This window comes from Heliangelus exortis, chromosome 6 (genome assembly GCF_036169615.1).
Source record: "Heliangelus exortis chromosome 6, bHelExo1.hap1, whole genome shotgun sequence".
NCBI classification, from domain to species: Eukaryota; Metazoa; Chordata; class Aves; order Apodiformes; family Trochilidae; genus Heliangelus; species Heliangelus exortis.
The window spans coordinates 22,055,367-22,067,865 of record NC_092427.1 but is presented as its reverse complement, the minus strand read 5'-3'; the positions used below and the strand labels follow the sequence as shown (position 1 = coordinate 22,067,865).

The 12,499-nt window shown below is 41.4% G+C and overlaps 1 protein-coding gene across 1 annotated transcript in view; it reads left to right on the top strand.

Moving 5' to 3' along the window:
* NDUFA10 (NADH:ubiquinone oxidoreductase subunit A10) overlaps window positions 1–12,499 on the top strand; it is a 39,040-nt gene that overhangs the window by 22,267 nt on the left and 4,274 nt on the right. The window contains exon 9 of the mRNA XM_071747139.1: window positions 2,757–2,865. Coding sequence (XP_071603240.1) covers window positions 2,757–2,865 — 109 coding nt within the window. The remainder of the gene's footprint in view (window positions 1–2,756; window positions 2,866–12,499) is intronic.

Below are 12,499 nucleotides of genomic sequence, written 5' to 3'. Positions count from 1 at the left end.
ATGTATTATTGTTGCAGGCAATCTTGGACCTTTATTTTATATGTAGGTGGGGAAAAAAAAGGCACTAAGTTGCTTGGGTGTCACTAGTTTTCTGCAGGTTCCATGGAAAATTTGTGAGCTTCTTCTTGTAAGCTGCTTGTAATGGAAGCAGGATTTCATCCTCTGGAAAGAGGCAGGAATGTGTTGGTCTTGATTCCTCAGGGCCTGCTCGTGCCTGTCTTGCTGGAGATGGTATGAAGTACATGTGTAGTATGTGCTTATGAAGGAAAGGTGAGCTACCCATTGCTGTAGTGTACTTAGGAGTGTGATTCCTGGGTAGCAGCAATGGGAAGAACCCCTGGCAATAGGATTATGGATGGTTGCAACAATGGTGAGCTAAAATCTAATTTTCTTAAGAGTATTAGGACCACACAGTCACTTACATACTCTCAGGTGAGTTCGAAGTGTCACCACCTTATGGGTAGGTAAAACATGCTTGAAGAACGATAAAAGCTGCTTCAAGAAAATATGATTAAGTACCAGAAAAATAATAAATCCTGATAATTTTGTGCTGGGGAAGAGAGAAAAAAATAAGGAAACATAAAAGGTGCTTTTAAATGCTTCATGCTGAGCAGTGAATTAGTTCTGGCAAGTGAATATGGTTTTGTGGTTTAAAAACATTGTTGTGGCAGGTATATGTGTGGTGCTTTTAGTATTCAAAGCAGTTTCTTCATGTACAGAGCAGAGTTGAAGCTGGAGAAGCCATCTTTGGTAGCATTAGGTTTGCATTTTTTTGTTGGGCATTGGTTTATTTTGGAGGCAGTGGTTGTGAGAGCAAAGAAGTGGGAAGAGCAGCAGGTTTTTTGTCTTGGCCACTAGCTGAAATAAATTGTGCCTGGGAATTGTCTTCTACAATTGCCATTTGGCTGAGATTCACTGAAGGACTAAATTAACTGTAAACTGGTTGACTATTAGACTTGACTTGTGTGTGTGAAGTTATACTTCATATATGCCTTGACACATTTTATCTGCTTTCTCCTGCAGACTAGTAAGGTCCAGAACATCTGCTGCTACTTGGCAGGGAGCAGACTCTCTCGTTTCTGAGGGAAGAAAGGACTGATATGTTTATCCACTGATAGATGAGAGGATCTTCCACAACCTCTGCTGTTAAGCCTGAGCTCAGCAGGGTCTTTAAACATTGCCTGCACATGGTCCTCTTCAAATCAAAATTCTCAATTTGCTGTCTCTGCACAATGAGAATGCAGATTAAAGCTCATAGTGCCAGTACCAATTACAAGTGTGGCTGCAGGATGGACTGTACTTAGGGAATGCAGAGGTGCTTTCTGTTTATTTTAGTTTCAGGTTAATTAGCAGTGGGTATTTGAGCTGATTCCTTCTCAGCAGAACCCCAAGAGAGGAGAATTGGCAGGTGCCAAAGTCCTATTCCTCAAGTATGTTGGGATTCAGAAAGAAAATGAGTTGCATCATCAAGTCCCCGTTTTGGGCAAGCTCTCCATCCCAGCTCCATTATTCCAAGCTGTCCTGGAGTGGGAAAGCTTGGGAGTGGCCCACACGAGGGGCTGGTGCTAGCATGTTATGAGAAGAGCTCTTGTTTTGTTGGTGAGGAGGCAAAGCAGGGCTTGTTTTCCTGTCTTCCAGCATATAAAGTACAAATGTAATGTATGTGAAGATAGATGCCCTAGTAGTTTGTAAGAAGCATTTTCAATGTTCATCCTGGTCTTTAAATGGGCACCTTCTCACATTACAGCTCTTACTAGATTACTGAATTTCCATACCAATTTGTCTGTAGTAGGATAATTTACGGTGCATGTTAGGATGTGTTAGTAGACTAATTTACTTGTTGAGAAACTGTTCATTGCTGTGAGATAAAGTTCCAAGTTTTGTGATATGGGGGAAAGAATTAATTCCTTAAAGATGGTTAACTTCACTTAGGGCATATGCTTTATGCGTGTGTGAATACTCATAATGAAATGCAGTTCATTGAAAACAACACAATTCACAGAGTTTCAAGTGTTGAACTTAAATTTGGTCCCCACCCCTTGCAGATGGGTGTACTTTTCCCCCAACACGTGTAGGTGGCACTGTTGGACTGTGTACAACACCCGCATACTGAAGGTGGCTTTCTAGCAGTTTCTCAGACATTTTTAATTCGGGTTGTTTGGGAAGCACTGGTGCTGTGCCAAGTGGATTTTTGGTGGATCCCGATGCTAGAGGCACTGCCTGCTTCCAAGCCCTGTGATTGCTTCAGTGTCATTTCTTTTAGGCTGGGAGTTTAAGGAAGAGCAGCAACCTTACTTTAAATCCTTGTGAGGGTTTAGTTGTGAAAGCTAATTGAACAGGACATGAGTAAATGAAGCTGGTACAGCAAGATAGTGGGTGGGATTCAGTAACACCACCGGGTTTACCTTGCTGGGATAAGAAAGCAAAAGCTCTGAGTGCCTTGTGGAGAAGGCTCCCAGGAATGACACAGCATCTCCAGGGAGGAGAAACCTGGGGGTGGGAATGGAGAAGCAGGGAGAAGTTGGAACAGGGACAAGCTGGAAGCAAGGGAAAGGAACACAGTGAGTGAGCTGTGTGAGGAGAAGGATTATATATACATCATAACTGGAAAACAGCCCAAACCTGTGGAAGTATTATTTAACAGTAAAGCAGTTCTTTAATACTGGGACAAATTTGGAATTGTTGTTGCTGTCTTTTGGACAGGGTGTAGACTAACTGCTCTTTTTCCTTTCCTTTCCTTCTGTCTTTCCCCTCAGTGTTCAGGACAAAAGTGGAGTGCTGGATCCTCAAGCCATCCCTCGTTTCATTCCAGAAATCACAATCGGAGGCATTGAGTATGATAAAATCTATTATGAGTATCGATCGGTGAGTAATACAGTTCTGTGATACCCAGGCAACCATCCTTACAGAGATGCAAGTGTGTTCATGACTGTCCTGGGCACAGCCTGCAGGTCCATCTCATGCACAGGAACACACATTTCTAAGAGTACCTTCTGGATTTTACCCAGATCCCCACCTTTTTTGAGGCCTTGCTTGCCCACAAGAGAAATAATGAAGCAAATGGTTTGTTTTGTAAGCTGATTTTCTTTTTTGATCTTTAGATGTAGACTAAAGGATAAGTGGGTTTAATTTGGCTTTTGTTTCTCCTCTCCTGATTAGTATCTGACCTCTGAAATCTAAAATAATCTTTTGAGTCAAACAAGACTTCTATAAAGAAGACAGCTTATAAAACACAGAGGGAGGGAGTGTTTTTTCTGGAGTAGGCTGGGGAGGTATGAATGTTACATTGCCTTTCAAAACTGTTGTTGCTTTAAATACTGTTTCTGTACGTGGGCACATATCCAAAGCCTGTTGTGGCCCAGCACTCTTGCACCTCATGCAGGCTCCCACACAAGGTTTTAATTAGCTGCTTGCCTCTCTGATTCTGGAGACAACAGCTTCCAGTTCCCTTAGCACTTTGCCCTATTGCTTATGGTTATTTAGCTGGCATGGGGTCCTCTGGCACCATGCAGTGTTCTCCTAAGGCCCAGGTATTGTAAACTCTAATTAGAGAAGTTGTGGAACTGATGACAATTAATACTGATTAGAAAAACTAGATTTGCAGGTGATGTATTTTCAAGTTTGGTTGTCACAGTCTTCTCTGCCACTGTGTGTGTTTTTTCAAGCTATCACTAAAGACAAAGTAAGGGAGATCTATATAAATTGCTAGCAACCATGATCTGCCTAGTCAAAACACCATTTTTCTGTTCCTGTTAGTAGATGATCTCTGCTGAAATTAAGATGTAAGATACAGGTTTGTGGACTACCAATGTGTTTTGCTGTGGAATAGTGGGCTCACAAGTCCCTGTGACTATTCAGCATAATTTGTGCCTCCTCAGCTAACTGTGCAGTGGAGAGACTCTTGGCTGCATGCTCTTCTACCTTGTTTGAGATGTAGCCTTTCCAGCTTGGAAAAGGGGCTAAAGCTAAAGGTTAAAGCAGCAGAAAGCATCTTGATACCCCTTGAAGTTATCTAATGGATTTGAAAACTCCATGGTACATCTGAGAAGTTTCTAGCAGAATTTTGTGCTTCTTGGTATCACATTAAGTCCAAAACTTTAAAGTTTTTTGGAGTCTTTCATTCCAAGAGATGTCTGTGCTTGTGTAGCACATATTTCAGTAGGATCTGCTGCGTGCCTTGTCGCCAGCATGCAACATCCATCTGTACTGTGGGTGCCTTTCTTCCCAAACATGATAGGTTTTTTGGCTGAAATGTCACTTTGCAGTGGAGCTGGGAATTACTGAGGCTGCCTGACACACAGCTAGATCTGACCTCAGTGCTGTGTGCTAAGAATCAGGGGTAGTACTTCTGAAAGCCTTTTTTTTTTTTTTTTCCTCAACTGTACAACAGCACATTCCTCTTTATGTTGGCAAGAAACTGAGAACACCCTGGCTCATCAAATAGCTGACTTCCAGAAAAAATTATGGCTTGCCTTGCAGATGTAGCAAAGGGATGCTTAGGAATAGGAATATGCAGACCTGGGAGGGAAAGCTGGGCTCTTGGATTGCTCTGCTCGATGCCAGTTGACAGCAGAAGCTGAGCACTGTCAGTGCAAAAAAGTCCATTGCCAAAATATTATCTCCCTTCTGCAGACACGCTTTTAGGCCCTGATTCAGGAAAGTATGTGGAAAAGTGATAACGTCCTTTGGAAGAAGGAGGAGTTGTACATTTCATGAAACATTCTGTCAAATTTAAGCAACACCAAGCTACTCCTTTTCTCTCTTCTGAACGCTTAAATGCTTGCAATCCTTCAGGGACGGGGAGGGTCTGTAGGGATGTTGCACAGTGCAAAAAGATGCTGTGTTTTCCTACTTCCCATAAGCTAGTGGGAAGGGAAGCACAAAGCTAGCCCCACCCATTGCTTTATGTTCTAGGAATTAAGTTCTTGGTGTTGCAAATTTGAAGATCTTATGTTTTCTCCTTCAACTTTGTTTACCAAATGAAAATGTGGATTGCTTTGTAAGGCAAGGCTTATGGTCAGAGGCCATCCAGCATGAAAGCAGCTATTGCAGGCAGAAAAAACATTAACTTTGAGACAAGTCTTGGTTCTGAGGTTGCTGCCCCAAAGGAGAGGGAATTGTAAACCTTTGCCATTCCTGTGTGTGCGCAGGGATGGCTGCAGCTGTGCTGCCGTTGTTGCATTTGAAGACAGATAAAGATTTTAGGCTCACATGACTTTTAAGTAAAAACTTAATTATGGGATAATTACAGAACTTGAACTTTTCCTTGTGGGAAATACGTACTTTTAAAGTTTGTGTAATGAAGTTTACCACATAAATACAATGATTTGCGTAGGGGATTTTTTCCTCAGCAGTTCTATAACCAGTCATAAGTCCTTGATCATACCAATAGGCAGCTAACTGCTGTGCTTTTCAGAGTTACTTGCACACAATTCATGCTGTCTAATGATGGTGGCTTTCAGGGATTTGCAAATTCCAGGCAGAAGCTGTTTTTTGTTCAAAATATTCATTAGTGAGAAGCAACTGAGAAGGAGGTGGAGGAGGAAATGCTCTTCAGAGTCCAAGATTTTAGTACATGTGCTTTCCACAAAATAATGAGGTAGCCACATACAGCTCTGAATACTAGAATCTTGTTTTTAATGTATAGCCTCTAAATTCCTTTTGTAAGTGTTCTTTTCACATATGAGGAAGTGACTTTCTGCATCCTTCTCTTACCAGAAAGTCATCTGGTGGGGTTCAGTTGTTCCACACAGGCATTCATAACCTTCTGAAAATGCTTGTCTGGCAAGGGAAAACTAACCTTTTAGTCAGGTTCTGCAGATAAGTATGTTCATCCTTAAGTGAAGCAACATTTTAGGAACTGTCAGACTAGTAAAAACTTGGCTATTTTTTTCTCCCTCCCTTAACAATTGCTGTATCTCCCTTCTTTATTCCAACTGTGCACAATCCCCACGGATAATGCTCCACACTCTGTGTACTGTGTGAAGCTGGAGCACTTAGACAGATGTGTTTGCAGAGAAGATGAAAACAAATGGTTCTGTTTAATGAAATCTGTGTACTTAAATAATGTACTTACATACTTCACACCCCTGAATGCTGTTGGCAAGTCCTGCTGAATCTCCGAGGGGTGGTGAAAAAAGGCATTTTTATGTGCATGCTCTTTCTACACATAAAATGCAGCTGTCACATGCAAGTCATCACCTACATCTTTACCTACAAAAATAAAGTTGGATAACTTTAAATAGTCTTTGCAACCTTACTGTTCACTGCAGATCACAAGGAAATGATCAATAGTTCATTTATACAAACTTAAAAATACTTTGCTTAAAAATACAAAAAAGGTTTCCTTATCACAAGGTGTACCACAGCCTGGAGTCCAGTGTTTGCTGGCAGTCTCTTAAGCACGGTAGTGGAGAATTCCTTCACTAAAACAGGTGAAAGTAAAATGGCTTAAACCTGGTTTCCTTTCTTGTGCCATCAGCTTACCCCAATGTCTGTGACTCAAGTCTTAAGAAATCACAAAGGAGAAATGGGCTATTTTCCCTAGTATGTGGCTAAAAACTGTTGCTTGCATCTCACACTCTAGGATTTATTTATATTTTCTCCCTATCCTTTCTTGGGGAAAGGAGTAAGGTTGTGCAGTGGGAGGAGTGTCCTATCATTTCTATAGTTTGCTGGGATTCTTTAAGTATATGTGCTGCTGTGGATATTAAAGAAAATGACCAAACACTTGGGCACATAGATTCTTCTTCAGACAAGACAGCCCTAAGTACCTAGAAGTTCCTTTTGTACTAAAGCAAATCCTGTATCAAAACGTATCTTTTGTTAGCCTAACTTGCACAATTGGAAAAGAGGCAGCCAGGGGTGTGTACCTTACCCTTGAAGCAGACAGTGCATGATGAATTCTTTGAAGAATTTATTCCATGCTCTTGAACTACCTTCAAAGACGCTTCTTATCCCAATATGACTTCCATCTCCAGTGACTGCCTGTGGGTAAGGCTTCCTTAGATCAGTTTTAGTTACCACCTTTCAATCTGAAGTGTCCTTTTGGTCTTGTCTTGAAATGGTGAGTCACAGACTTCCTTTCTTTATCTTAGTGCTTTTCCCCACATAGTACTGGCTGTTTGCTGATCCTGGCACGCTTCAGGCTCCATCCCTTGGCTCCTTCCTTGATGGTTCTCATTGCCCTCCTTTGAACCATCTGATTATGTGATGTCGTTTTCTGCTGTGAGCTAAACTGTGCATGTGTGCCATGCTCACCACGTGAGGAAAGAAGGGGCTGATTTGGCAGAAGTATTGACTTGGCTTTGTCCATCCTTGTCAGTCAGCTCCATATTAAGCAGAGACAAATTGAGTGTCTCAGATTTTTTCTGCCTAACATTTAACTCATCAAGAAAGCAAATAAATATGTCACTGAAAGATAACAGAATGGTCTTACTTTATTTTCTTTTCCCCCACTTCTCCATTGCCTCTGGAATGCTGACCGGGAGGCAAAGAAAGCTTGATCTAGTCAAAGACCTTGCTGCTGCTACAAGGTGCACCCTGGCTTCTGTAACTGTCTCTTTTGGTTTTGTTTTTTGTTTGTTTGGTTGTTTTTTTTGTTTAATTTTTATTCCTAATTATTCTTAGGCTAGGTTGCAAAACTGAACTGGTTTCTGGGGGAAGGAAAGTTGTGACTGGGGTGGGATGGTTGCCTTTCCACAGCAGCTGCACCCAATTGCCTTGTGAAGCTGCATCTTTGTATCCTGTTCCTCATCTTCCCCACTGCTGTCTGAGGATCTGGGAGTGTGCAGCAGGTAGTTCCTTCCCTGCAGTCTTAGGCATCAGCAGTGAAGAAGCAGCAACAGATTGGACACAAGGAGGAGAAGCCCATGTTTTTTTCACAGGCTCTTTATTTCTCTCTTTTTCATAAGGATTCAACCTTAGGAGTGGGAAATCCGCAAGTGTGAGATGCCTACCTTGGTAGTTGCAGGGAAACAGATGTAACACAGCCAGCTTTTGAGTGATGGGAAGATGAGCCTGCAACATTAGTCAACTGTCAGCCTCACAACCCAAAAAACCCAAGAGTATTGTAAGAACATGTGTTTAAAATGTGAAGATCATAACTAGCCCCAAAGGGAGAATATTAGGAGAACATTTCCTCCAAGTTTCACGTGGCCCAGGTTGCATGTAAAGTGCAGACCCTTGTTGGCAGCTGTTTGGAAGGTGCTGAAGATGTCCTTTAAGGTGCCCTTAAAGTACCCTGCACTACAAAAGGAATGCTTGAGCTTTCAGGAAGTCCAGGTCCACATACCTGACAGGGAGTGTTTGCATCAAAATGGCACGTTGAGGTTTAATGTGGTAATGCTGCATGGTGAGGTCCCCAACATCTTGGCCTTCAGATGCACATTTTGGGTTACAAGAAAAGCTACAGGCTTAAAAAAAAACAAAAAAACCCTTTGACCAATCCTACTTTTATGCCCAAAGGTTATGACCCATGTGTACCTATAGAGTACAACTGCTGCAATAAACCTTATCTGAGCCATGAATTATATTCCATAGCACTCTTGCCTTTGCAGAAGTAAGGAGGTTAGAATATCTTTGTGTACCATTTTGTGATTGTTACCACAGCAGCTGTCTTGGATACAAACTTCTGTTTTCTTTCTTCTGCCATTTTTCTTGGCTTGATGAAGTTTTCATTTAATTTCTTTTTTTTTTTTTAGGATCAAGGTCTCCCTAATTCTTATTTTAATGAAGGTGTTTGACAGCTGTAATGCCCAGCCCTGTCTGCTCTTGAGTCCAGGAAGGAATAAAACCAGACACACAATGAAATAGGAAAGGCTTAATTTAAGTGTTTTTTCTACTTTATCTCTGCAAAAATATTTCTAAAGTAACCAGATGTTGCCCTGCTAAATGTTGGTAAAACCAGAAGGGCCAGAAGGGCAAGTAAAACCTAAGATTCACAAAGCTGTTTAGGAAGAGTACCTGGAAAGAGGTGGGAATAGGCATGTGATCTGCTTATCTCCCAGTCTCCACTCTTGCCAATCTTGCATTTACAGAGAGACCATGACATGCTTGTTCAGCCCCTCTTCTGCTTTAGAAATGTGTATCTTCTCTACCCTGCTTCTCTTGGAAAATATCATGGGTATTTGGCCTGGATATCTGTCCTAGCTATGGGAAGGGAAGGGATGTGAAAGACCCCAGGACCCCATCTCAAATCTTGGTCATCTGTTTCATTTGGGATGACAAACCATGTTTTCCCAGTCACTGGGTACATACGTAAATCAAAAAGTAAATCCCACTGGCATTAAAATGATCCATTTCAAACTTTATTCTGTCACTGATGCTAGGAAAGAAAGTACTGATCTTCTGTGGAAGCATACCCTCCCTCTACCAAAGCCCTCTCAATCCCACACCTATGTAGGAATGTGATCCCCAGGGTAAGACATCTATTAAAAAACCTAAACAGACCAAAACTCAACAAAAAAGTAATATCTGGGAAGAAAAGATCTTTTGTTACAGATTAAGTGAAGGAAAGTCGCAAGTGAACTGTTCCCACTCCGCTCTTCTACATCTCCTAGGAAACTTTAAAAAAATTAAATTAAAAAAAATAATAATAATCCCACCCTCAGAGGACCGTTTCATCGTGGTATCTTACACTGAAAATCATGCTGTAGATCAGGAAAAGGCTTTTGTGATTCTGTAGTGTTACTTGGATCTATTTCTGGCTTTCCCTTCTTCACTCCAGCTTCTTAGGGGTAACATCTGTGGGGTACTGAACTGTGAAACAGGGTCAGTCTGAGGTGTTTAACTGTGCAGGTGTGGTGGTACAGTTTTGGTTGGGATGGCATTAGGATGTTATTTTTCTTGTTTCCTGATAGTATTTTCCTGCTGTTCAGTGCCTTTGATCTCTTTCATGTAGAACTGGCATTTCTCAGAGCTGCTGCTACTTCAGGTGAAGTAAGGAAAGTCGTTGAATGAAGCTTTTGGCATTTTACCTGTCCAGTTAGAGCAGCAAGTCTACAGTTAAACACTTTATTTGGCTTGGATATAGTTAATTGGCTTTTTATGTGGTAGGATTGCACTCTGTAGTGGATAACTCGTTTCCAGCATATTTGATGTTGAGAAAAAACTAAAGTTAGATATTTGACCACTATGCAGAGTTGTCAGTAGGGCAAACAGGCACTTTGGAAAAGAGCTGCACCAAATTATTTAGCATTACCCTGTTGCTTATTTATTCTTGTCTGTCCTGCAAAAGCAAAACTAGAGATATGTTAGATTATTTACAGTGTTTGTAGTTGTTTGAATTGCAAGGCACATCAGTTTTTACAACCTTCCCCCTTAAGCTCATTTACGTTGTTTGAAATAAAAAATACTTCAACTTTAAGGAATATGCTGTGTCCTTCTTATGAACACTTCCCTTTCCAAAGGATTTCTACTATCTTGTCTGTCTTTTTGGTGAATTGAGTAGGACAATGTTCAGTAAAGCCTTTGATTACTGTTGATGAATATAATGAATGCTAGCAGTATTAAGAATTTTGTTTGTGTAAAAATGTCCTGAGTTGAGCTGTAAACATACATCTGTCTATGCCAGTCCTTTGGAAACAAAGCCATAGACACCTTGGTATGTGTTGAGGGCTATTATACCACCTTCCCTCTGCAATGTAGGAACCAACCCTTCCAGAATGCAGCCAATAAATGAAGCTACATAGTACAGAGTCATAGAATTGCTGAGCGTGGAAGAGACCTTTGAGATCATCAAGTCCAACCATCAGCACAGGACCACCATATTCTAGCTAGATTTTAGCTGTGTGCCAACAGCAAACATGGACAGCAAACTTCTAGAAGTCAGGATTTGTACTGGAAAAAACAAGAATCTTTGCTAACAGCAGTGATGGAAGGTGCTATTATTATGCTTGTTATAAACAGCCACTAAATGAAAAGGTTTGGATATTGATGAATGAGCCCATGCTTGCAGAGTAATGACTCTGTTTTTAAGTGCTCTTTGATCAGTGCTGTTCAAAACAGGCTATTTATAGATCTCATCTAGCTGTGAAGCCCAGCCATTAGTAGAAAGCAGCACAGCAATGGCAAGAAAATGGTAATTCTTTTTGCTCCCAAAATGTTAGGAAACAATACAGACTACCAGACTGATGGATGTAGACCTTTTCTGATTGTTAAAGCTCTCCAGAGCTCTACCTGTACGTGTCTGGTTTGAAATGGTTTTGAGGAGCTCTGGAGTGCAGGCACAGTGTACAGCAAACAGCTGGCTGAAGCTGTCTGTTCCTGCTCTGCAGCCTCTACCTCTTTATAGGGCTTTTCATCATGTTTATAGTTTTGACAGACACTTCTGCAGCAGAGTTCTTAATTTAACTGATGAGATGATCTTGTTTTCATCTTTTTACTGATGCTCTTTTAAAGTTGAGCAGTTTGATTCTTTTGAGCTGGCTCTACCTTTGGGTACAGCTCGTTTCATTAGTTTCATACTCTACGTGGAGGATTTTATAGCATACTTCCTGAGATTGTCCTTGCTGCCAACTTTTAAGCTCTGCACAGTGTAATGCAGCAGACTAAGACTTGATTCTGCCTCATCCGTTTCTACTGAGTGGAAAAATCTGTTACTGAGCAGTGATCTTGCAGGAGCTTGCACTTAGCTCCTGCTGCACATGAGTTGCTGGGCATGTCTAGTAAGATCTCCAGTCCCATTTGCTTGGCCAGTTGTAAGTTCATGAGGGCAAAGACTTAATTCTTGTGTTGCAAAGCCTTTGTCTAGATGGCTGTTGTGATAGCAACTCAGCTTTGCTTACTTTTCCTGGCAGTGATGGTCATCTGCTTTCTCTGCCACTTGATGCTGGACAAACCTTTCTTTGAGCTAATGTTGGTGAAGGACCTAAGAAGTTTTGAAGAAATATATTTGACCCTGTATGCTTACTACTTTTACTTGCCTGTGGAAATGTGTTATTAGTAATTAATCATACATCATAGAACGTGATGATAGAATGTGGCCATTAAATCACACCTTTTCTTTGGTCTTACTCAAGTGTGATTTGAAGGTAACACGCTTGGAGTGTTCCTGTGAATGTGGCAGCTACTTGCAAATGATGTGATATTGATGATTTTCATTACATTTGTCTGGTAAACTGTAATGCACAAATCTTGTGGAAAAGCAAGTCTTTTCCAAGTACTTGTCCAGTTTCCCATGGAGACCCACTAAACTTTTTGTGTCATCAGTATCGTCCAGGAAGGAGTCCCTCAAGCCATTGGCTTTGTTTGAAGGCAACATCTTGTACTGGAAGAGACAGTGAATATTCTGTACCTTTCTCTGTTCTCCCAGCTACTGGCAAGTTGCATAGAGCTTTGTACTATCCCCCTTATGCCATCTCTTTTCTAGGCAGGATGGTTGACCTCTTCTGGCTGTAGCACCAGCAGCCTCAGGGCTGTCTGCTTGTTCCCATCACTGCTCTGGGCACAACAGGCTGGGAACTTCAGCTGGGTGCAGTTTGAAGCACCAACTTAACCA